Source organism: Bombina bombina, chromosome 4 (assembly GCF_027579735.1).
Source record: "Bombina bombina isolate aBomBom1 chromosome 4, aBomBom1.pri, whole genome shotgun sequence".
NCBI lineage: Eukaryota > Metazoa > Chordata > Amphibia > Anura > Bombinatoridae > Bombina > Bombina bombina.
Window position 1 is genome coordinate 568,023,275 of NC_069502.1, and position 25,653 is coordinate 568,048,927.

A 25,653-nucleotide genomic window follows, 5' to 3' on the forward strand; every position below is an offset into this window, starting at 1 on the left:
AAATAAAAAGAAAAGGGAACAACCAATATACAAATTGCGTTTGTGGGGTGGGTTCTATCAGTATAATCCTGCTTAGAATAGCGTCTACGCGTTTCAGCCCTGTAAGGGGCCTTTCTCAAGACATCACCCTTTTCTTGCATTAATTATAACATGGTTTACATAATTAATTAAAACAAATTAGCACATATCCATCATATGATCATTTCCCTCACATAACATTTCTCTCACATTTTTAAGGTTTATATATTTTTATATTATTATTATTTTTCAATCGGAATTATTTTGAATACACAATTGAGTTTTATGATCGCTCCTAAGAAATTAAGGAGGTTCTTTTAAGCCCATTTTTAGAATTCTTATTTTTACTAAAGTGGGGTTTATTCCTCAGGTGTCTTTATTATTTTTAACTATTAGGATTTGAATCTCTTTTTGCATTTGTACTTTCCATAGATGTCTGATGCAGTTTAATTTAATCTAGGTCTGGATATTTGTCTTATATCTCCTATTATTTCAATGGGGTCTTTTTGATATATTCACCCTGATAATTATATCCACTTAACTAATATAGACATTTAGGGTCTATATTGACCACGTAACTCCCATTGTATGGTATTTATCCCATTTTGACCCCTTGTTAAATTCCATTCTCTTTAAGTAACTCTGTAAGAACCTATTGCTATTAACCTGTGTAATACTTAAGCCTTTTTTTGTCGCTCCTATTGTCTCACATTTGTAACTTTCCTTAAGACTTTGTTAGGGAGTCTTTGTTAGTGTAGCTTGTATTTTACCTAGGCGCTGATTTGAATATATAGATTGGGTATTAGATCCCACATGCAGATCACCTTATGAAAGTAAACAAAATGTATGCTTACCGGATAAACAATTTTTTTTTCATGGTGGTTTGATTCCATTAGACCTATCTATGTTCAGTTAGCAGTAATTCTGTAATTCTGGTTTGCTCTTAATTTACCCTGCTTTGTCCTTTCCTGCTTTTCTGTTTCCTCTCCTTGTATTGACCATATGATTGACTGAGGTAATCAGGAAGTGGGAGTGATTAAAAGCTCTTGAAGTGTTAGGTATTTTTTACATCATCCTAGTGCACTGGACTTTAATCCCAAATTTGATGGTTCATGGACTTTTACCACCATGAAATAAATTAATTTATCAGGTAAGTATAAATTATGTTTTTTCTTCCTGAAAAAAAATAAAGTAAAATGGCTTCAATTTAAAGTAACACAGCAGTATTAATTGTGTATTTCTTTCATGTAATTGGCAAGAGTCCATGAGCTAGTGACATATGGGATATACAATCCTACCAGGAGGGGCAAAGTTTCCCAAACCTCAAAATGCCTATAAATACACCCCTCATCACACCCACAATTCAGTTTTACAAAATTTGCCTCCTATGGAGGTGGTGAAGTAAGTTTGTGCTAAGATTTCTACGTTGACATGCAATTCTCAGCATTTTGAAGCCCGATTCCTCTCAGAGTACAGTGAATGTCAGAGGGATGTGAAGGGAGTATCACCTATTGAATGTAATGATTTCCCTAACGGGGGTCTATTTCATCGGTTTTCTGTTATTGGTCGTAGCGATTCATCTCCTACCTTCCTTTTCAGATCGACGATATACTCTCATATAACACTACCTCTACTGATAACTGTTTCAGTACTGGTTTGGCTATCTGCTATATGTGGATGGGTGTCTTTCGGTAAGTATGTTTTTTATTACTTAAGACACCCCAGTTATGGTTTGGCACTTTATGCATTTATATAAGGTTCTAAATATATGTATTGTACTTATATTTGCCATGAGTCAGGTTCATGTATTTCCTTGTGCAGACTGTCAGTTTCATATTTGGGGAAAATAAACATATTAAGAAATATTTTTTCTTATCTGGGGTTTAGTCTTTTTTTTCTTGCAAATTGCGGGCAGTACTAGGCCCGCGGGTGCGCCAAATGCTAGACTTTATTGCGTCATTCTTGGTGTGAATTTTTTTGGCGCGAAAGTACGTCCGTTTATGCAAGTTCGTCATTTCCGGCGTCGTAGTTGACGCCAAGTCTTTACGCAGGGTTGCGTCAGTGACGCAAGTGTGTCATTTCCGGATGTTGTTGGTGCCAAAAAAAATTTCAGTTACGTTGTGCGTCATACTTGGCGCCAAATTTTTCATTAATTTATTACCCCATTGCTATTTGCCTCTTGCCTTTTTCTATGTCAGAGGGCTATGCTATTTGCATTTTTTCCCATTCCTGAAACTGTCATATAAGGAAATTTATAAGTTTGCTTTATATGTTGTTTTTTTCTTTTACATTTTGCAAGATGTCTCAATCTGATCCTGTCTCAGAAGTATCTGTTGGAACTTTGCTGCCTGACATCGGTTCTACCAAAGCTAAGTGCATTTGTTGTAAGATTGTGGAAATTATATCTCCGAATGTCATTTGTAATAGTTGTCATGATAAACTTTTACATGCAGAGAATGTATCCATCAGTAATAGTACATTGCCAGTTGCAGTTCCCTCAACTTCTAATGTACATGATATACCTATGAATTTTAAAGAATTTGTTACTGATTCTATTCAGAAGGCTTTGTCTGCATTTCTGCCTTCTAATAAATGTAAAAGGTCTTTTGAAACTTCTCATAAAGTTGATGAAATTTCAAATGACAGACAGCATAATGATTTATCCTCCTCTGATGAGGATCTTTCTGATTCAGAAGATCCTTCCTCAGATATTGACACTGACAAATCTACTTATTTGTTTAAAATATATTTGTTCTTTGTTAAAAGAAGTGTTAATTACTTTGGATATTGAGGAAGCTAGTCCTCTTGACATTAAGACTAGTAAACGTTAAATGCTGTTTTTAAACCTCCTGTGGTTACTCCAGAGGTTTTTCCTATTCCTGATGCTATTTCTGATATGATTTCTAAGGAATTGAATAAACCAGGTACTCCTTTTATTCCTTCTTCAAGGTTTAAAAAATTGTATCCTTTACCAGCAATTTCTATAGAGTTTTGGGAAAAGATCCCCAAAGTTGATGGGGCTATTTCTACTCTTGCTAAACGTACCACTATTCTTATGGAAGATAGTACTTCTTTTAAAGATCCTTTAGATAGGAAACTTGAATCCTATCTAAGGAAAGCCTATTTATATTCAGGCTTTCCTGAAGTGTGTTTCAGACCTGGAGTCTTAAGGGTTAATCATGCCAGTTCCTTTTCAGGAACAAGGTCTGGGGTTTTATTCAAATCTATTCATTGTCCCAAAGAAGGAAAATTCATTCAGACCAGTTCTGGATCTGAAAATTTTGAATCGTTATGTAAGAGTACCAACTTTCAAGATGGTGACTATAAGGAATATTCTGCCTTTTGTTCAGCAAGGACATTATATGTCTAAAATAGACTTGCAGGATGCTTACCTTAATACTCTGATTCATCCAGAACATTATCAGTTCCTGAGATTCTCTTTTCTAGACGAGCATTACCAATTTGTTGCTATTCCATTCGGCCTAGCAACAGCTCCAAGAATCTTTTCAAGGGTTCTAGGTGCCCTATTCTCTGTAATCAGAGAGCAGGGTATTGCAGTGTTTCCTTATTTGGACGATATTTTGGTACTAGCTGCTCAGTCTTTACGTTCTGCAGAATCTCACACAAATCAACTAGTGTTGTTTCTTCAAAAACATGGTTGGAGGATCAATTTACCAAAAAGTTTCTTGATTCCTCAGACAAGGGTCACCTTTTTAGGTTTCCAGATAGATTCAGTGTCCATGACTCTGTCTCTAACAGACAAGAGACATTTGAAATTGGTTGCAGCCTGTCGACACCTTCCGTCTCAGTCATTCCCTTCAGTGGCTATGTGCATGGAAGTTTTAGGCCTCATGACTGCAGCATCGGACGCGATTCCTTTTGCTCGTTTTCACATGAGACCTCTCCAGCTTTGTATGCTGAATCAAAGGTGCAGGTATTATACAAAGATATCACAGTTAATATCCTTAAATCCCAATGTTCAACACTCTCTGACGTGGTGGTTAAATCACCAGCGTTTAGTTCAAGGGGCTTCCTTTGTTCGACCAAACTGGACTGTGATTACTACAGACGCAAGTCTTTCAGGTTGGGGAGCTGTTTGGGATCTCTGACAGCACAAGGGGTTTGGAAATCTCAAGAGGCGAGATTACCAATCAATATTTTAGAACTCCGTGCAATTCTCAGAGCTCTTCAGTTTTGGCCTCTGTTGAAGAGAGAACCGTTCATTTGCTTTCAGACAGACAATATCACAACTGTGGCATATGTCAATAATCAGGGTGGGACTCACAGTCCCCAAGCTATGAAAGAAGTATCTCGGATACTTGCTTGGGCGGAATCCAGCTCTTGTCTAATCTCTGCGGTGCATATCCCAGGTGTAGACAATTGGGAGGCGGATTATCTCAGCCGTCAGACTTTACATCCAGGGGAGTGGTCTCTCCATCCAGATGTGTTTTCTTAGATTGTTAAGATGTGGGGTCTTCCAGAGATAGATCTGATGGCCTCTCATCTAAACAAGAAACTAGAGGTTTCTCTGACTCAGTGATTAATTCTATGTTACAAGCTCGTAAATCTGTCTCTAGAAATATTTATTATCGAGTTTGGAAGACCTACATTTCATGGTGTTCTTCTCATAAATTCTCTTGGCTTTCTTTTAGAATCCCTAGAATTTTACAGTTTCTTCAGGATGGTTTGGATAAGGGTTTGTCTGCAAGTTCCTTGAAGGGACAAATCTCTGCTCTTTCTGTTTTATTTCACAGAAAGATTGCTAAACTTCCTGATATTCACTGTTTTGTACAGGCTTTAGTTCGTATTAAGCCCGTCATTAAATCAATTTCTACTCCTTGGCGTCTTAATTTGGTTTTGAAGGCGTTACAGGCTCCTCCATTTGAGCCTATGCATTCTTTGGACATTAAACTACTTTCTTGGAAAGTGTTGTTCCTTTTGGCCATCTCTTCTGCTAGAAGAGTTTCTGAGCTATCTGCTATTTCTTGTGATTCTCCTTTTCTGATTTTTCATCAGGATAAGGCAGTTTTGCGGACTTCATTTAAATTTTTACCTAAAGTTGTGAATTCTAACAACATTAGTAGAGAAATTGTTGTCCCTTCCTTGTGTCCTAATCCTAAGAATTCTTTGGAAAGATCCTTACATTCTTTGGATGTGGTGAGAGCTTTGAAATATTATGTTGAAGCTACTAAAGATTTTAGGAAGACTTCTAGTCTATTTGTTATATTTTCTGGTCCTAGGAAAGGTCAGACGGCTTCTGCTATTTCCTTGGTTAAAGCTTTTGATTCTTCAAGCTTATTTGGAGTCGGGTCAGGCCCCGCCTCAGAGAATTACAGCTCATTCTACTAGATCAGTCTCCACTTCATGGGCTTTTAAGAATGAAGCTTCAGTTGATCAAATTTGCAGAGCGGCAACTTGGTCTTCTTTACATACATTTACTAAATTCTACCGTTTTGATGTATTTGCTTCTTCAGAAGCAGTCTTTAGTAGAAAAGTTCTTCAAGCAGCTGTTTCAGTTTGATTCTTCTGCTGATGTTTTAATTTTTTCTTGTCTTTTAAAGAATATACTTATATTTTGGCTTGTGGATTATTTTTTCAGCGGAATATGGCTGTTGTTTATTTTTATCCCTCCCTCTCTAGTGACTCTTGCGTGGAGTTCCACATCTTGGGTATTGATATCCCATACGTCACTAGCTCATGGACTCTTGCCAATTACATGAAAGAAAACATAATTTATGTAAGAATTTACCTGATAAATTCATTTCTTTCATATTGGCAAGAGTCAATGAGGCCCACCCTTTTTTATGGTGGTTATGATTTTTTTGTATAAAGCACAATTATTTCCAAATTCCTTTGGTGATGCTTTTTCTCCTTTCTTTATCACCCCACTACTTGGCTATTCGTTAAACTGAATTGTGGGTGTGGTGAAGTGTGTATTTATAGGCATTTTGAGGTTTGGAAAACTTTGCCCCTCCTGGTAGGATTGTATATCCCATACGTCACTAGCTCATGGACTCTTGCCAATATGAAAGAAATTAATTTATCAGGTAAATTCTTACATAAATTATGTTTTTCTAATCATGCTCATAGGGCTATAGGTGCTTCCTGCTAACGCTGATTAGCTGATACTTCCTGCTAACGCTGATTAGCTGATACTTCCTGCTAACGCTGATTAGCTGATGGTTACTTCCTGCTAATGCTGATTAGCTGATGGTTAATTCCTGCTAATGCTGATTAGTTTATGGTTATTTCCTGCTAATGCTGATTAACTGATAGTTACTTCCTGCTAATGCTGATAATGCTGATAAGCTGATAGTTACTTCCTGCTAATGCTGATATCATTGACAGAAAATGTTTTGAGCATAGTGTCCCCTTTAATGGTTACTGCTTTCTCTTTTTGCAGCTTTTATCTCACCAGCATATATGACCATTCAATCTTTGAAGCTTTCAGTAAAGTGGTTCAGAAGCTAATCCCACAGCTTCCTACGCTAGAGAACTTGTTAAACATCTTTATATCTGTAAGTAAATGCATTTTCCTTACTGAGAAACGCTTCAGTTTACTTCTGTTATTAAAGGGACAGTATACACTCATTTTCATATAACTGCATGTAATAGACACTACTTTAAAGAATAATATGCACAGATACTGATATAAAAATCCAGTATAAAACTGTTTAAAAACTTACTTAGAAGCTGTCAGTTTGGCTCTGTTGAAAAGGTAGCTGGAAAGCCCACTGCAAGTGGCAAATAAGACACTCCCCCCCCTCCCCCTTCTTTTGCATATGAAAAGACCCTTTACACAAACAGGAGCAAGCTGGAGTAGGTAGTCGAGCGTATTCACATAAAACTTTGGGGCTTGGTTAGGAGTCTGAAAATCAGAGCAATGTTATTTAAAAATAAGCAAAACTATACATTAATTTAAAAAAAAAAACTTTATGGGCTATACAAATAGATTATCTACAAAACATTTATGCAAAGAAAAAATGAGTGTATAATGTCCCTTTAAGTTGACTTTATTCTCTTGAAAAGCATTCTTAGACTCAGATGCATCAGTGCACTACTGGGAACTAGTAGTGCTTTTCATTAGCTAACCAGCTGTGCTCAGCTAGGCCACAGTAGTGCATTGCTGCTTTGGAGCTGACTTTAACTTTGTTTTTAACCCTTTTTACTTTCAATTGCCAAACTACATCCACCACTTGCCTTATTTCTAAAGGGAGCCAACCAGGTCTTGTTACTTTTTGTCATTTTGTTAGCAAAGATTTTATTGTTTTGCCATTTCTTATCTAATAATTTCTATTGAGGTCAGTTAGGTAAAGATATGAGGCTAGGGGTATCCTTCTGAAAAATAATTGTGTAATTTTCAGAGTTAAGTTACATAAAGGGGGGCAAAATAAATAATTATGCGTATTGCAAAGCTGTTTACCTAATTAATGTAAAGGGGGTGAAAGAGTCCTCAGAGGGTGCGCTGATGCTATTCGATTGATTGTAGTCAGATGAAACTTCTAAAAAATGGCCGCACTCCCAATGGAAATCATGATATAGTTCCAGATGGATCTCGAGCTGTGAAGGAATAGAAGAAGAGAGGCGCCACAAAACATAAAACAGTATCGTATGTCCAGGTAGAAAGATCCCCTACGTTGAAAAGCCACCCCGTAGAGCCAAATACTCACAGACAGAGTGGCACCAAAGTCGTGCCTCAATGCGCGGGTCGGGACTGTTCAGAGTCGCCCGACAGACACACCCCAGCCAGTATACGTCACTCCGTGTCCACCAGTCAGACGTCGGCAATCGGCAAGCCTCCACTGGTTCTGTATGGCTACGATCAGTGCACACAATCACTGCAGGTAACGGGTGGGATGGAGGTAGGGTGTGAATAGTCACTCGTAAAGAATACGATATGGTGATAGTATAAATACACAGGACAGAACAGGTAAAAAGGTGGTCCGTATTTATTTGTTAAAAAGATACAACAGCAACGCGTTTCCCGGCTAGATATGCCGCTTCATCAGGCCTTCATCGTAGCCATACGGAACCAGTGGAGGCTTGCCGATTGCCGACGTCTGACTGGTGGACACGGAGTGACGTATACTGGCTGGGGTGTGTCTGTCGGGCGACTCTGAACAGTCCCGACCCGCGCATTGAGGCACGACTTTGGTGCCACTCTGTCTGTGATTATTTGGCTCTACGGGGTGACTTTTCAACGTAGGGGATCTTTCTACCTGGACATACGATACTGTTTTATGTTTTGTGGCGCCTCTCTTCTTCTATTCCTTTACCTAATTAAAGATTTTATAATACAATCTTAGTGTTTATTGTCCCTTTATTGTCATTCACAAGGTCCACATGCTTGCATTTTCTAAGTAGGACATGGCCAGTAATTTGACGCTTTGTGTGTATGCCATGTCATCCTCATGAACTCTGAAACCCTTATAAAAGCCATGCAGAACACTTTACACAAATCTTATGGCAGATTTGAATAGATCCCTTAGATCACTATAACTTACAACATTTTTATATAAAAAAAATTATTTCATAAGGTGGTGAGAGTTCACAAGCCATTACTCCTGGGAATTCAACACCTGGCCACTAGGAGGAGGCAAAGATACCCAATACTTTGCAAACTTTTAATCCCTCCCAGCTCTCTGATATCCCAGTCTTAATTTTTGTCACCAAGGAGTAGGTGAAGAATTGAGGTGCTCCAGATTCTTCTTGAGATGGGATTCTCTGAATTAAGTTGAGACCCCTTACTTCCCTCAGACAATGAATATAGGAAGAGAGGGGTTTAGGAGAGTACTTAAGCTATGTAAAGTAATTTTCCTGCCACAGGCAGGGGACTGGTTTCTTGCCCTCTCCCTCTTGGCTTTGTCATTGTACTCTCATGTAAAATCCTCTGCAGTTTTTTATACAGTACTGGATGTCCTGTCTACTGGAAGCAGGAAATCTGCAGCTGGGTAAGCACAGTAGAGAGGGTGTTATCAGGTAAGTATGCAACACTCACATAGCCCACAGGCTATTAGTAGGTACATTTTCACATGTGTATCATAGCCAGTGACCTTCAGATAAGCACAGATAGTATCACTGTACAGGGGTTGTATGCCTTAGAATGCATTTATTGCTCTTCACTGTGTTGTATACATATCACTTTAAGCATCCTTAAGTAACAAGCTAGGTTTTATTTCACTAGGGACATTTTATACAGGTATTCTCTTGTTATCTTTTGTGTTTTTGGCACTTTAGAGGTCTTCTCTCAATTTATAGTGCCTCCAGGTATTATGCGCACATAGTGTGCAGCTAGTCTGGTTGTGCGGTGTTAATCCATGTTACCGCTGTGCTGCAGAATTGTGCACGCTTTTCCACTCTTTCTTATCAGCAGTATTCATTTTTACTCACAGCAGCATGTTTTTTTTGTGCTCGGTTGGTGCCGTTCGCTTGGAGAAGGTAGTGCGGGGGTTATTTTCATAAAGCCTAATTATATCATAGGCTAATTGTTGACACCTGCAGGACATGTCCTGGGGTTTCTGGACCTAGTTTGTTACTTTTATTGCTTGTCAGCCATACTGCTGTTTGGTTACTAAAAGTATTTGTTTCTAGTTTTTCAGTGATTAGAGAAATAAGCATTATTCTTTTGTGCACTGTATATATTATATTTATTAATCACAGATTGGGAAGTTCCTATAAGAAATTGTATGCCCAGTAATCCAACTACTGTGTTCCCCCTAGTTCATATGTGTTGTACGTGTGTGTATAATTAACTTCATATTCATTTTCATATATATATGTGTGTGTGTGTGTGGGTTAATGTTGACTTAATAGTGAATGACTGGTTAATCACACTTTCTTCAGGGAAGTGCTATCTGGTAGATTGATGGCTGTGCAAAGCTGCTTATATCACCTCCAAGGTTTTACGGCCAAGAAGTAATGGAACGCCTACCTCAACAGGTAAGATATAATACATTGCCGCCAAATAACACACTTGAATTGCAGTTCAATTTAAGGCGCCTACCTTGATTGTAGTTCGTCTCAGCGACTTGCTTCTATACCCACACAGGGAAGATATCACTGCGTTGTCCTCCGTTATTACTACAGTTACACAGTCCAGTGTTTTCTCCTTCTGTGAGCATGCCTGAATCTTTACCACTTCTGTATTGTTGTTGAGCTTTTGGAGAGGGTTCAGCTGTAACCCCCTTACAGATTGAAATATACTTGCGACGCGCGTTTCACCCTCATTGGTGTTTGGTTTCAGGGCTTCATCCGGCTTGGTTCTGATTTGTCAGCTGACTTTTAAACCGTCATATTGCTCCGCCCATATGGGTGAAATGATTTTGTATCATAATTTCCATTTCGTTACTTTTTTGTATCTCCCAAATTACAGTGCATTGGGTGATTGCTGTGCATTTAGGTTATACATATGTAACAATAATTTATATTACAGAGACCATTCATGTCTACCGTAACACTTTGTTATTCAATTCATTTAGCTACATGAATCAGCTTACGTTTTCTGCTAGTTTTCTTGCTAGCATCTTGTGTTACTTAAACTTGACCTGCAAATTTGCTAAATGGCATTTATAATTAGTATATGCATTTGCTAACTAAATCAGTTTGTGATGCAGTCATTTATATATATTTCTTATTTTAATTTATTAATATAAACTGCTTGGACCGCTAGAAAGATAAAATCTAGAAGTATTTTCTACTAAATAGAACAGGATTTGGGAGTATGTTAAAGAGCTGAAATTAATGATTATATACAAATATTTACAAGTTATACATGACGTTGATTGTGTCATTTTAATTTTAAAGGAACAGAGCATAATTAATCTCTTAATTTAGTCCATAGGGTTTTAATGCTTTTAGGTCGAAGATCCATCTGCATTCTTTTTGCAAAAGTAATTTGTCAAGGTTCCCCTCTCTTATAGACGGATCTACTTTCTTTAGACCTAAGAAGCGTAATGCTTCCTAATTACTGTTATGAATTTTTTTTAAATGTCTTGCTAAACTACTAGTTATAATTTAATTGGAGATATCCCTTTATATGTTTTTTGATCCGTTCCTTTAATTTCCTGTAGGTAATACATGGGGCAATTCCATAGTACCAGATATTTAACGCCCTCACTTCTGCAGTTAATTTTATCTTTAATCTTGAAACTGTTCCCAAATTTGTCGACAAAAAAAATCTTCCTTGTTGCATGTTAGTGCAGACTGAACATCATTTGCATCTAACATTGCCCTTCTCTGTCATTATATCTAATCTTTGTAACCAGTTTGTTTGTCCTGTTTTTATATGACTATGAACAAGTCTATCCTTGAGATTGGGCGCTCTACGTGATGATATGTCCCTATCAATTGTCAATACTGGCCAGTGTTTTTGTAATATGGCTCTAATATCTTGCCATTTGTTATTGTATACTGAGATAAATCTGATTTTATCCTCACTGTTAGGGACTTTATCTTTGTACAAAAATGTCTAATTTTTTATTGCCGTTGTATATGCTTGTTTAAGACAGTATAGTATAGTAGTATAGACAGTGTGTGTAGTTATAAATACAGGTGGCCCTCGTTTTACAACGGTTCAATTTACACCGTTTCAGAATAACAACCTTTTTTTCCAGTCATGTGACTGCTATTGAAAAGCATTGAGAAGCAGTGCATTTATTAAAATAGCCAGTAGATGGAGCTGTCCGCTTGTGTTGCAGCAAAGCCAAGCAAGCTGAAATTAATCAGTTTAACCAGACCTGAGCTATCGATCAGATTTCAAAGGAACAAGATCTTCCTGTCTATAAATCAGTCCAGATTGGAATGCATAGAAAGAACTGTTTGCAGAAAAATGCAAGTGAAGTCTGTGTTGTGTGATTATTTTATTAGGTTTATAATGCTGTTTAGCAAATGTTTTTGTTAATTTAACTTAGTTTAATTATATATTCTGTGTTGTGTGGTTATTTTTATTAGGTTTATAATGCTGTTTAGCATTTAAAGTCTTCATTTCAAAGCTTTAAAAATAATGTATTAGGTGTTACTTATGACAATTTTGAAAGGAGCCTGGAACGTATCTCCCTCACTTCTCATTGACTTACATTATAAACTGGGTTTCAATTTACAACGGTTTCGATTTACAACCATTCCTTCTGGAACCTAACCCCGGCGTAAACTGAGGGCTACCTGTATATATATATATGTATCTCCTTTCCTGTGCGTTTCCCATCTATTACATTGGAAAACGAAAAGAGCAATAAAAGACAGGATAACTGAACATCGGGACAATGTCAAATACAAAATCCAGACTAGTAGTGTCGCAAGACACTTTGAAAAATGTCACTCTAGTGATCCTGATTCCCTTCAGTTCATTGGCATAGACAAAGGTATCCTTAAAGGGTACATTTTGAACAGCTTTCAAATTTACTTCTATTTTTTAATTTGATTCCTTCTCTTTTTATCCTTTCTGAAATGTTTATCTAGGAAAGCTCAGGAGCACCAAAGAACCTAGGTTCTAGTTGCTGAATGGTAGCTGCATACATATAAATACCGATTGTCATTGGATCACCCATGTGTTCAGTTAGCAACCAGTAGTGCATTGCTGCTCATTCAACAAATGATACCAAGAGAATGAAGCACATGTGATAATATAAGTATAGTGGAAAGTTGTTTAAAATGGTATATTCTACCTAAATCATGAAAGAAAAAAATTGGGTTTCATGTCCCTTTAATGGCAGAGGAGGTGACAATGACAAGGTCCTTCTACAAAAGGAATGTAGATAGATTTCTACCCTTTCAACTATAGCTCCCAATGGAATGAATGAAAAATTAGACATGGCATGTTTCTTATGAACATAAAAACAGAAATAAGTTGTTCTTTACCTATTGCCATATGTGGTTTTTATCATATTTTCTTTGTATATACGATGTGTTCTTCTTTTTTGTTGGTTTTCCCGTTTCTTTAAAATACTTTTGACTAATAAGTATAGTAATGCATCTGTAAACTATAAATAATGATGTACTTTTGAGTTAATATAGGCATTGTTTTTTTGATATGCCAAAAGATGTCAAACCTTTTAAATCTACAAAGTATTGCTAAGTCCGTGGCTGAACACTGCCTGTTTAGCTGTATGAAACTTTCACCTGTCAGAGGGGTAGAGCACACATCCACCTTTAAAAATGGGTGCTGTAAGTGAAACAAGTCACGCCCCGAGAAAGCCCCGTCTCGCAATTGAAGAGGGGGTGAAACGCGCGTCGTCATTGGCTGACTGGTCCACGTGGTTTAGAGGCTTACGCTAAGGATGTTAATACGCTACTCATAGCAGTTCATTTGGAGAGCTGGCGGACACTGCCTTTTTCCGAAGCAAGGCTCAACAGTATCGTAAGCAAATGTTTTATATGCTGGAGGACGAAATATAGGCCACTTCTACTCTCATATGTGTTCCTGGCGAGGACTGTGTGTGCTTGGCTATAATAACCGTCTGTGCATGCATGGTTCATGACGACTAGCCTGATTGTATATGGAAAAATACATGCAACGTTAACTCTGCAGCTTTTGGAGAACTTTCCATACTAAGTGCCCACAGCATACATTCTTTGCTTAGCAGCTTTGGCATTTCACCTACTTATGCTACCTTGCGAACTGTGCTTTGTCTGCCTGTGCTATTTGACAATAGATAGCTCTTGCCTCTGAGCATTATTCATGCATACAAACTGCTTGACTTGAATCTCAGATGTATATACATGCACATTAAGCTTTGAATATGTCATTACTCTGTTGACACTGGGTGTACTAATTATATGTAGCATGCTATACTTGGTGCTCTTATGACAACTTAGATCCCGGTGCTTTTCCTGCCCAGGCCATACCTCCCTATACGTTTGTGGGGGATTCTGTGTGTAGTTGGGGGTAGTTGGTCTGAGTTCTACCTGTCTAGCTGCTACCTCTATATTATATTGTTTTGCACGTGCCAATAATTACAGAGCTCTGTATCCACCCCTGACCGGTCCTAGTTTTAACTATATGTGTTGTATGTCCGTATATAGCATTAATGCTTTTAAAATGTTTGTTATATTGATGCATAGTAGAATGCCAGGCTTCTTTTCCTAAAGCTGTGGCTCTCTGTTTTTTTACATTTTTTTGGATACTCAATAAACTATTATCTTGTATAAGATATTTTGAAGCTGCTTAATTTTCATAAGAGTGCTGAATTCCCTGTCTTTTATAGGTTGACTTTAGTCAATCTTCTTCTACCTTTACTACATTTTTGATCATATATATATGCACATCTGATGAAGCCCTAAGTCCAGCCCAGAAAACGGAAGGGGCGAAACGCGTAATGATTGGAGTATCTGACACAGCGTGGTGAACGCCAACATGGTAGAACAGCTGTGAGGTAGCTACAACAATTGCTGTACCACTAGAGTAGCAAGTGAATCGCTGCATCGGCTGATTGCATCACGGTGAGACACACTGCGGAAGGGATCCTGTTTGGAAAATACCCGCAGCTGAGGTGGTTGAAGTGAAGGTAAGCCGTGCAGCAGTAAGTCTTGCACTCAGTGTAATCCTTAGAACGCTAAGCATCATTGACCGAAGCAGTAATCTATTGCCTATCATTGACTCTCTGTGCATACGTAAATCCGGTACCGGATCAATATCAGCAACAAAGAGAATCAAGGACGGTAGTAGCAGTTCACCAATTTACCAGAGCGTGTAATTAACACTTAAGTGCCCGGAACAAGAGGTGGACTTTTAACGAGCCGGCTCAACAACTTGCTAGCATCCTAATTTATCTTTGGGTAGTACAAGTGTATTTATCTTTGGTTGCAGGACCTACATCTGCTCATGTTTTTGGCTTTGTAATTTTAATAAATTTATATATGTTCAAGCATACTTGATGAAGGTATCACTGTTGTAATTATAGTGTGGGCTTATTTTACTGTGCGGCCTGTGGTCTGCTTTAGCTCAATTAATTTCCTTTTTTATTAATACAATATATATATATATATATATATATATATATATATATATATATATATATATATATATATATATATATATATATATATATATATATATATAGATCAATATAAAGTAAGGCACTCGCCGGGTCTTATATATCAAGTATTATTTAATACATCCAAAAAGTGACGTTTCGGGGTTGTTAGCCCCGTCCTCAGACATTTACAAAGTTATCCAAATCAGGCACAATATATACATTACCCACCACCATCACTGGCGAACAACCGGAAGTGCCCCTGGCATCCTGAATGTAATACTGCGCAGGTCTGCCGGTTGCCATAGCAACCGGAAGTTGCCAACCTGTCAAATGAAACGGAGCAACATGAACATATGTAAGATCATTAGCGAATCTGCAATAACAATATTTATCACATCATCAGTTAGCAGCAACTAGACTAGATGCAGCATTAACCCAAATCACTAGTGTGTTACAGATCTTGTTCCAGGTAATTATAGATCCCTGAATAATGCCCCCACTATTTATTATACTAATCTTGTGGACAAATGTGGGACTTTTAAAGGAAACAGTGCCAATCTAAATACGTATTGAGCCCCTTAGGAGCAAATGTATTTAGAGTGAAAATCCACTTTGATTCTCTTTGTAGAAGTACCTTGGCTCTATCACCCCCTCTATTGGATTTGGGAACATCATCAATAATGATGTATCTGAGGTCGGCAACCGTATGGCCATACACCGCAAAATGCCTTGCAACTGGCTGGTCCGATTCTTTTTTACAAATCGTCAGCCTAATAGCAGCACGGTGGTTGGCCATACGAGTATGCAGGGTATCCACTGTCTTGCCCACATAAAATAAACCACAAGGGCAATGTAACAAATACACAATAAATTCAGTGGTACATGTGACCCTATGTTTAATTGTGTATTTTTTGTTAGAATGTTGGTGAGTGAAAGATTTAGTATTATTCATTCCCTTGCATGTTGTGCAGCCGAGACGTTTATAACATTCCCATTTAGGGGGATTAATCCAAGTACTCTTTTTGTAACTATCAATTGGGTCAACCTTAACCAGGGTGTCTCTAATGGATCTGGATCTCCTATAGCTCACTCTTGGTGGTCCCATCAATGTAAATGTGAGAGTGGTATCCGTGTTTACAATGTTTCAGTTCTTTCTTATAGTTGTAGGGAGTTCCTTTGTATACGCAGTGTAAAGTGGTAAGGTAGGATAGTCAGTTATAAATTCTTAGGTCTAAGAAATCGACAGTTTCATTGCTAAAGTGTATTTTGAACTTTAGATTAGGGAGGACCTGATTTAACTGTTGCAACCAAATTTGTAGCTCCATTGGTGATCCATCCCATATCAAAAACTGGTCGTCTATATAGCGACGAAAAAATGCAATGTTTGGGTGATGCAATAACTGTGTATGATATTGTTCAAATTCGGCCATGTATATGTTAGTGTACGATGGGGCCACACTCAACCCCATTGCCGTCCACAATAATTGTAAATAAAAAAGGGTCTCAAACCGGAAATAGTTAATCGTTAGACAGAACTGAAGAAGTTCCAGAACCCATTCCATATCAGGTCCAACATAGGGGTATCTGCATAAGTGGTTACATACAGCCTCCAGTCCCTGGTTATGTGGAATCACTGTATACAGGCTAACCACATCTAATGTGACCAGCCATTCTGTTCCTTTAAGTCCCTCAATGTTCTTCAATTCCTTAATCAGGGATATAGATTCCAAGAGGAAAGATGGCATATTTCGTACAATAGGTTGTAATAAGGAATCCAAATACACCGCAATAATTTGTAGAAGAGATCCAATGGCCGATACGATCGGTCTCCCAGGAGGTCTTTTGGCTTGTTTGTGCACCTTAGGCAGTGTATAGAATGCTGGTGTCCTTGGAAACTGTACTGTTAAGAATGCCACCAATGGTGTATCAATCTGTCCTTTTGCTAACGCATTCTACAGAGATACATCAACCTGTCTTTTAAAGGTCCATATGGGGTCTCCTGGAAGTTGTCTGTAGGTGTTGGTGTCCTGTAACTGGGACAACACTTCCTGTTGGTAGTATTCATAATCTAAAAGTACAACCGCACCCCCTTTATCAGCTTCACAAAAGATAATCTCTTTATTGTTGCTTAGTTCTTTCAGAGCTTTACTCTCCAAGAGATTATTTCTACAGTGTTCTCTTGTAGTGGAGCATCCAATTTCCAATTGATCCGTTAGCAGTCGACTATAGGTTTTAATACTAGGGTTGGAGCTAGAAGGGTCATATTTTCCTTTAGTTCTAAACTTAGTTCTGAACTTGGAGCCTTCCAACTCTGTGTTACCAAAATGTTCTCCTAATCTGAGCATTCTCTCAAATTTTTGTATGTCCAAGTAGGTGGTAAAAGGATCATTGAAGTCTGTTGGAATAAACGAGAGACCTTTATGTAAGACCCTAGACTCCAATGGCTGAGAGCTGAGGTTTAGGACTATGTCCTACATCAAAACCTGCGTTGTCTAGGGGTCTTCCTCTTGATCCCCCCATCTAATATGCAGCCTGTGCCCCTCAAGTTTTTTGAGCGGGTTACTACGCCCTCCATATTAGTAGATAATTCTGTATGTACTGTAGTGGCTCCGTCAGACTCTGAGCTGTTACCTGACGAGTCTACCGTTGTCAGATTTCTTGGTTTGTAATATCGTGGCCTACGAGGCCATGCATCTGTGAAACCCCTTCTCTCCTCAGGGCTTAGTAACCAACGATAAACCCTTCTTTCTTTGTAATCCTTGGTAACCACATCCCATTTTTTGTTTTTAAAAGTGGTCAATTCCTGTTGGTACTGTTGGACTTGTTGTTCCAATTTCACCAACCAGTTCTTATGCTTGTCAGCTTCTAGCTCTGCTTTATTTATTGGGGACGGCGATGGGGTCGAGTGTGGCCCCATCATACGCTAACATATACATGGCCGAATTTGAACAATATCATACACAGTTATTGCATCACCCCAACATTGCATTTTTTCGTCGCTATATAGACAACTTGTTTTTGATATGGGATGGATCACCAATGAAGCTACAAATTTGGTTCCAACAGTTAAATCAGGTCCTCCCTAATCTAAAGTTCAAAATACACTTTAGCAATGAAACTGTCAATTTCTTAGACCTAAGAATTTATAAACATAAGGATAGGTTATGCACAACCCTATTTCGAAAGGAAACCAACAGAAATTCATTACTACAGGCCACTAGTTGTCATCCTCCAGCCCTTAAAAAGGCATTACCGGTCTCACAATTTAAGCAGGTTGTTCGCAACAATAGCAATCCTGTACAGGCTAATCCGCAATTGACGGAAATGAAGATGAGGTTCTTACAACAGGGTTATCGGGAAGAACATATTCTTAACCATTTAAAGAAGTTCTGGGATATAACGCAGGAGGAGGCTCTTCAGATTAGGGAACAACGACAATTGGATAACAGACTATCCTACCTTACCACTTACACTGCAGATAAAAAGAAACTCCCTACAACTATAAGAAAGAACTGGAACATTGTAAACACATTGATGGGACCACCAAGAGTGAGCTATAGGAGATCCAGATCCATTAGAGACACCCTGGTTAAGGTTGACCCAGTTGATAGTTACAAGAAACATAATTTATGTAAGAACTTACCTGATAAATTCATTTCTTTCATATTAGCAAGACTCCATGAGCTAGTGACGTATGGGATATACATTCCTACCAGGAGGGGCAAAGTTTCCCAAACCTCAAAATGCCTATAAATACACCCCTCACCACACCCACAATTCAGTTTAACGAATAGCCAAGAAGTGGGGTGATAAGAAAGGAGCGAAAGCATAAAAAAATAAGGAATTTGAATAATTGTGCTTTATACAAAAAAATCATAACCACCACAAAAAGGGTGGGCCTCATGGACTCTTGCTAATATGAAAGAAATGAATTTATCAAGTAAGTTCCTACATAAATTATGTTTTCTTTCATGTAATTAGCAAGAGTCCATGAGCTAGTGACGTATGGGATAGCAGATACCCAAGATGTGGAACTTCCACACAAGAGTCACTAGAGAGGGAGGGATAAAATAAAGACAGCCAATACCGCTGAAAAAATAATCCACAACCCAAATCAAAAAAATGAAATAATAAGCAGCAGAATCAAACTGAAACAGCTGCCTGAAGTACTTTTCTACCAAAAACTGCTTCTGAAGAAGAGAAAACATCAAAATGGTAGAATTTAGTAAAAGTATGCAAAGAAGACCAAGTTGCTGCTTTGCAAATTTGATCAACAGAAGCTTCATTCCTAAAAGCCCAGGAAGTAGAAACTGACCTAGTAGAATGAGCTGTAATCCTTTGAGGCGGGGACTTACCCGACTCTACATAAGCATGATGAATCAAAGATTTTAACCAAGATGCCAAAGAAATGGCAGAAGCCTTCTGACCTTTCCTGGAACCAGAAAAGATAACAAATAGACTAGAAGTCTTTCTAAAACCTTTAGTAGCTTCAACATAATATTTCAAAGCTCTTACTACATCCAAAGAATGTAAAGATTTCTCCAGAGAATTCTTAGGATTAGGACACAATGAAGGGACAACAATCTCTCTACTAATGTTGTTAGAATTCACAACCTTAGGTAAAAATTTAAATGAAATCCGCAACACTGCCTTATCCTGATGAAATATCAGAAAAGGAGATTCACAAGAAAGAGCAGATAACTCAGAAACTCTTCTGGCAGAAGAGATGGCCAAAAGGAACAAAACTTTACAAGAAAGTAATTTAATATCCAGAGAATGCATAGGTTCAAACGGAGGAGCCTGTAAAGCCCTCAGAACCAAATTAAGACTCCAAGGAGGAGAGATTGACTTAATGACAGGCTTGATATGAACCAAAGCCTGTACAAAACAATGGATATCAGGATGATTAGCAATCTTTCTGTGAAAAAGAACAGAAAGAGCAGAGATTTGACCTTTCAAAGAGCTTGCAGACAAACCCTTATCCAAACCATCCTGAAGAAACTGTAAAATTCCAGGAATTCTAAAAGAATGCCAAGAGAATTTATGAGAAGAACACCAAGAAATGTAAGTCTTCCAGACTCGATAATAAATCTTTCTGGACACAGATTTACAAGCCTGTATCATAGTATTAATCACTGAGTCAGAGAAACCTCTATGACTAAGAATCAAGCGTTCAATCTCCATACCTTCAAATTGAATGATTTGAGATCCTGATGGAAAAAAGGGCCTTGAGATAGAAGGTCTGGACTTAACGGAAGTGTCCAAGGTTGGCAACTTGCCATCCGAACGAGATCCGCATACCAAAACCTGTGAGGCCATGCTGGAGCCACCAGCAATACAAACAAACGTTCCATTAGAATTTTGGAAATCACTCTTGGAAGAAGAACTAGAGGCGGAAAGATATAAGCAGGTTGATAATTCCAAGGAAGCGACAGCGCGTCCACTGCTTCCGCCTGAGGATCCCTGGATCTGGACAGATACCTGGGAAGTTTCTTGTTTAGATGTGAGGCCATCAGATCTATTTCTGGAAGACCCCAGATTTGAACAATCTGAAGAAATACCTCTGGGTGAAGAGACCATTCGCCCGGATGTAACGTCTGGCGACTAAGATAATCCGCTTCCCAATTGTCTACACCTGGGATATGAACCGCAGAGATTAGACAGGAGCTGGATTCCGCCCATACAAGTATCCGAGATACTTCTTTCATAGCCTGAGGACTGTCTCACCTTGATGATTGACATACGCCACGGTTTTGACATTGTCTGTCTGAAAACAAATAAACGATTCTCTCTTCAGAAGAGGCCAGAACTGAAGATTGGTAATTTCGCCTCCTGAAATTCCCAAACCCCTTGCGCTGTCAGAGATCCCCATACAGCTCCCCAACCTGAAAGACTCGCATCTGTGGAGATTACAGTCCAGGTTGGACGAACAAAAGAGGCCCCTTGAATTAGACGATGGAGATTCAACCACCAAGTCAGAGAAGATCGAACATTGGGATTTAAGGATATTAATTGTGATATCTTTGTGTAATCCCTGCACCACTGGTTCAGCATACAAAGCTGAAGAGGTCTCATGTGAAAGCGAGCAAAGGGGATCGCGTCCGATGCAGCAGTCATGAGACCTAGAATTTCCATGCACAAAGCTACCGAAGGGAATGATTGAGACTGAAGATTTCGACAAGCTGAAACCAACTTCAGACGTCTCTTTTCTGTTAGAGACAAAGTCATGGACACTGAATCTATTTGAAAGCCCAAAAAGGTTACGTTTGTCTGAGGAATCAATGAACTCTTTGGTAAATTGATCCTCCAACCATGTCTTTGAAGAAACAACACAAGTTGATTCGTATGAGATTCTGCAGAATGTAAAGACTGAGCAAGTACCAAGATATCGTCCAAATAAGGAAATACCGCAATACCCTGTTCTCTGATTATAGAGAGAAGGGCACCGAGAACCTTTGAAAAGATCCTTGGAGCTGTTGCTAGGCCAAATGGAAGGGCAACAAACTGGTAATGCTTGTCTAGAAAAGATAATCTCAGGAACTGATAGTGATCTGGATGAATTGGAATATGAAGATACGCATCCTGTAAGTCTATTGTAGACATATAATGCCCTTGCTGAACAAAAGGCAGAATAGTCCTTATAGTCACCATTTTGAATGTTGGTATCCTTACATAACGATTCAATATTTTTATTTTATTTTTAATTTTTTTTTTATTTGAGAAGTTTCACAGATAACAGAAGAGAAAAAAAAGAAAAATATTAGCAATATGTGACATCTTCAGTAGTTCAAACATGAGAGTTATAACATCAAGTATGATAACAATGATTTCTATATATAAGCACTAGAACGGTGCACATGAAATCAAACTTTTCTCATTTTCGAGTTAATAAAACATATACAATAATATGCATAGATAATTAGACAAGAGTTAGACAAGAGTTAGACAAGAATACTCTCATAGGTTAGTTTAGGAAAGGAGGTGTGTAGACCTGTAGAGGATGTAACGACTGGAAAGATCATCAGTAAAATGGGAGGGGAGAAAGGATGGTTGAAATCTGTGCAGTTGAACATCTTATCAGTCGGGAAATTTTTCCCACCAGGGTGCCCAAATCTCATAATAAAAGTCAAGTTTATCTAGAACTGAATAAGAGTATGCTTCCATTTTCGAGAGAAACTTGACTGTGGCCAGAATCTGAGAAATGGTGGGAGGAGCGGGTTGTTTCCATGCTTTCGCAATTTCTAATTTAGTGGACATTAGAATGTAAACAGTTAAGGCTTTACGTGCAGGGGGAAGAGTTGGGAAGTCCAAATGAAGTAGACAGGTTTGTGGGCTTAGGTCAGGGGTGATACCTAGTGAATGTAATAAGTCTGTTACCTGTAGCCAAACTGTAGTGGCTTTGGGGCAGTACCACCAAATGTGAGCCTGCGTACCTAGTTGTCCGCAGCCTCTCCAGCAAACAGGGGAGTGAGAGTCATATATCTTATGGAGCGTGACCGGTACTAGGTGCCAGCGAACAGAAAGTTTGTAGTGAAACGATTCAATATTTTTAGATCCAGAACTGGTCTGAAGGAATTCTCCTTCTTTGGTACAATGAATAGATTTGAGTAAAACCCCAGACCCTGTTCCAAAACTGGAACTGGCACAATTACCCTAGCCAACTCTAGGTCTGAAACACATTTCAGAAACGCCTGAGCCTTCACTGGGTTTACTGGAATGCGTAAGAGAAACATTTTTTCTCACAGGTGGCCTTACCTTGAAACCTATTCTGTACCCTTGTGAAACAATGTTCTGAATCCAAAGACTGTGAATCGAATATCCAAATATCTTTGAAAAATCGTAACCTGCCCCCTACCAGCTGTGCTGGAATGAGGGCCTCACCTTCATGCGGATTTAGGAGCTGGTTTTGACTTTCTAAAAGGCTTGGATTTATTCCAGACTGGAGAAGGTTTCCAAATGGAAACCGTTCCTTTAGGGGAAGGATCAGGCTTTTGTTCCTTATTCTGACGAAAGGAACGAAAATGATTAGCAGCCCTATATTTACCTTTAGATTTTTTGTCCTGAGGCAAAAAGGTTCCTTTCCCCCCAGTAACAGTTGAAATTATAGAATCCAACTGTGAACCAAATAATTTATTACCTTGGAAAGAAAGAGAAAGCAAAGTTGACTTAGAAGTCATATCTGCATTCCAAGATTTAAGCCATAAAGCTCTTCTAGCTAAAATAGCTAAAGACATATACCTGACATCAATTCTAATGATATAAAAAATGGCATCACAAATAAAGTTATTAGCATGTTGAAGAAGTTTAACAATGCTATAAGCATTATGGTCTGACACTTGTTGCGCTAAAGCCTGCAACCAGAAAGTGGAATCTGCAGCAACATCAGCCAAAGAAATAGCAGGTCTAAGAAGATTACCTGAACATAAATAAGCTCTCCTTAGAAAGGATTCAAGCTTCCTATCTAAAGGATCCTTAAAGGAAGTACTATCCGCCGTAGGAATAGTAGTACGTTTAGCAAGAGTAGAGATAGCCCCATCAACTTTAGGGATTTTGTCCCAAAACTCTAATCTATCAGATGGCACAGGGTACAATTTCTTAAACATTTGAGAAGGAGTAAATGAAGTACCCAGACTATTCCATTCCCTAGAAATTACTTCTGAACTAGCATCAGGAACTGGAAAAACTTCTGGAATAACTACATGAGGTTTGAAAACCGAATTTAAACGCTTAGTAGATTTAGTATCAAGAGGACTAGACTCCTCCATATCTAATGCAATTAACACTTCTTTAAGTAAAGAACGAATAAACTCCATCTTAAATAAATATGAAGATTTATCAGTGTCAATATCTGAGGCAGAATCTTCTGAACCAGATAGATCCTCATCAGAAACAGATAAGTCAGAATGATGACGGTCACTTAAAAATTCATCTGAAATATGAGAAGTTTTAAAAGACCTTTTACGTTTACTGGAAGGAGGAATAACAGACAGAGCCTTCCTAATAGATTTAGAAACAAATTCTTTTACATTAACAGGGACATCCTGAACATTAGATGTTGAAGGAACAACAACAGGTAATGGATTATTACTAATGGAAACACAATCTGCATTAGAAAGTTTATCATGACAGTTATCACAAACTACAGCCGGAGGAACAGTTACCAAAAGTTTACAACAGATGCACTTAACTTTGGTAGAACCAGCATCAGGCAGCGTCTTTCCAGAAGTAGATTCTGATCCAGGGTCAGGTTGAGACATCTTGCAATATGTAATAGAAAAAACAACATATAAAGCAAAATTATCAAATTCCTTAAATGACAGTTTAAGGATTGGGAAAAAATGCCAAATGAACAAGCCTCTAGCAACCAGAAGCAATGAAAAATGAGACTGAAATAATGTGAAAAAAAGGTGGAGACAAGAATGACGCCCACATTATTGGCGCCAAGTACAACGCCCATATTTTTTGGCGCCAAGTATGACGCCACATCCTGTGACGCCGAAAAAAACGACGCCCACATTTTTGGCGCAAAAAAACGTCTGAACACATATACGTCAAGAAATGACGCAACCACGAACAAACTTCTGGCGTCAATTAGGCCGCCGGAAATTACAAAATTTTTGCGCCAAAAAAGTCCGCGCCAAGAATGACGCAATAAATTGTAGCATTTTCAGCCCCCGCGAGCCTAACAGCCCACAGGGAAAAAAGTCAATTGAAAAAAATTATTATTTTTTTTAAAAGGTAAGAAAAAAATATTTAATCATATGCATTATCCCAATAATGAAACTGACTGTCTGAAATAAGGAATACTGATTATCCTGAATCATGGCAAATATAAGTTTAAACACATATATTTAGAACTTTACAAATAAAGTGCCCAACCATAGCTTAGAGTGTCATAATAAAATAAGACTTACTTACCCTAAGACACTCATCTACATATAGTAGATAGCCAAACCAGTACTGAAACGAGAATCAGTAGAGGTAATGGTATATAAGAGTATATCGTCGATCTTGAAAGGGAGGTAGGAGAAGAAATCTCTACGACCGATAATAGAGAACCTATGAAATAGATCCCCTAGAGGAAGACCATTGTATTCAAATAGGCAATACTCTCTTCACATCCCTCTGACATTCACTGCACTCTGAGAGGAAAACCGGGCTCCAGCCTGCTGCGAAGCGCATATAAACGTAGAATCTAGCACAAACTTACTTCACCACCTCCATGGGAGGCAAAGTTTGTAAAACTGAATCGTGGGTGTGGTGAGGGGTGTATTTATAGGCATTTTGAGGTTTGGGAAACTTTGCCCCTCCTGGTAGGAATGTATATCCCATACGTCACTAGCTCATGGACTCTTGCTAATTACATGAAAGAAAGAGTACTTTAATTAATCCCCCTAAATGGGGATGTTATAAATGTCTCGGCTGCACAACATACAATGGAATGAATAATACTAAATCTTTCACTCACCCACATTCTAACAAAAAATACACAATTAAACATAGGGTCACATGTACCACTGAATTTATTGTGTATTTATTACATTGCCCTTGTGGTTTATTTTATGTGGGCAAGACAGTGAATACCCTGCGTACTCGTATGGCCAACCACCGTGCTGCTATTAGGCTGGCGATTTGCAAAAAAGAATCGGACCAGTCAGTTGCA

The 25,653-nt window shown here is 38.4% G+C and overlaps 1 protein-coding gene across 1 annotated transcript in view; it reads left to right on the forward strand.

Moving 5' to 3' along the window:
• RRAGD (Ras related GTP binding D) overlaps nt 1–25,653 on the forward strand; it is a 306,572-nt gene that overhangs the window by 143,518 nt on the left and 137,401 nt on the right. The window contains exon 4 of the mRNA XM_053710545.1: nt 6,422–6,536. Coding sequence (XP_053566520.1) covers nt 6,422–6,536 — 115 coding nt within the window. The remainder of the gene's footprint in view (nt 1–6,421; nt 6,537–25,653) is intronic.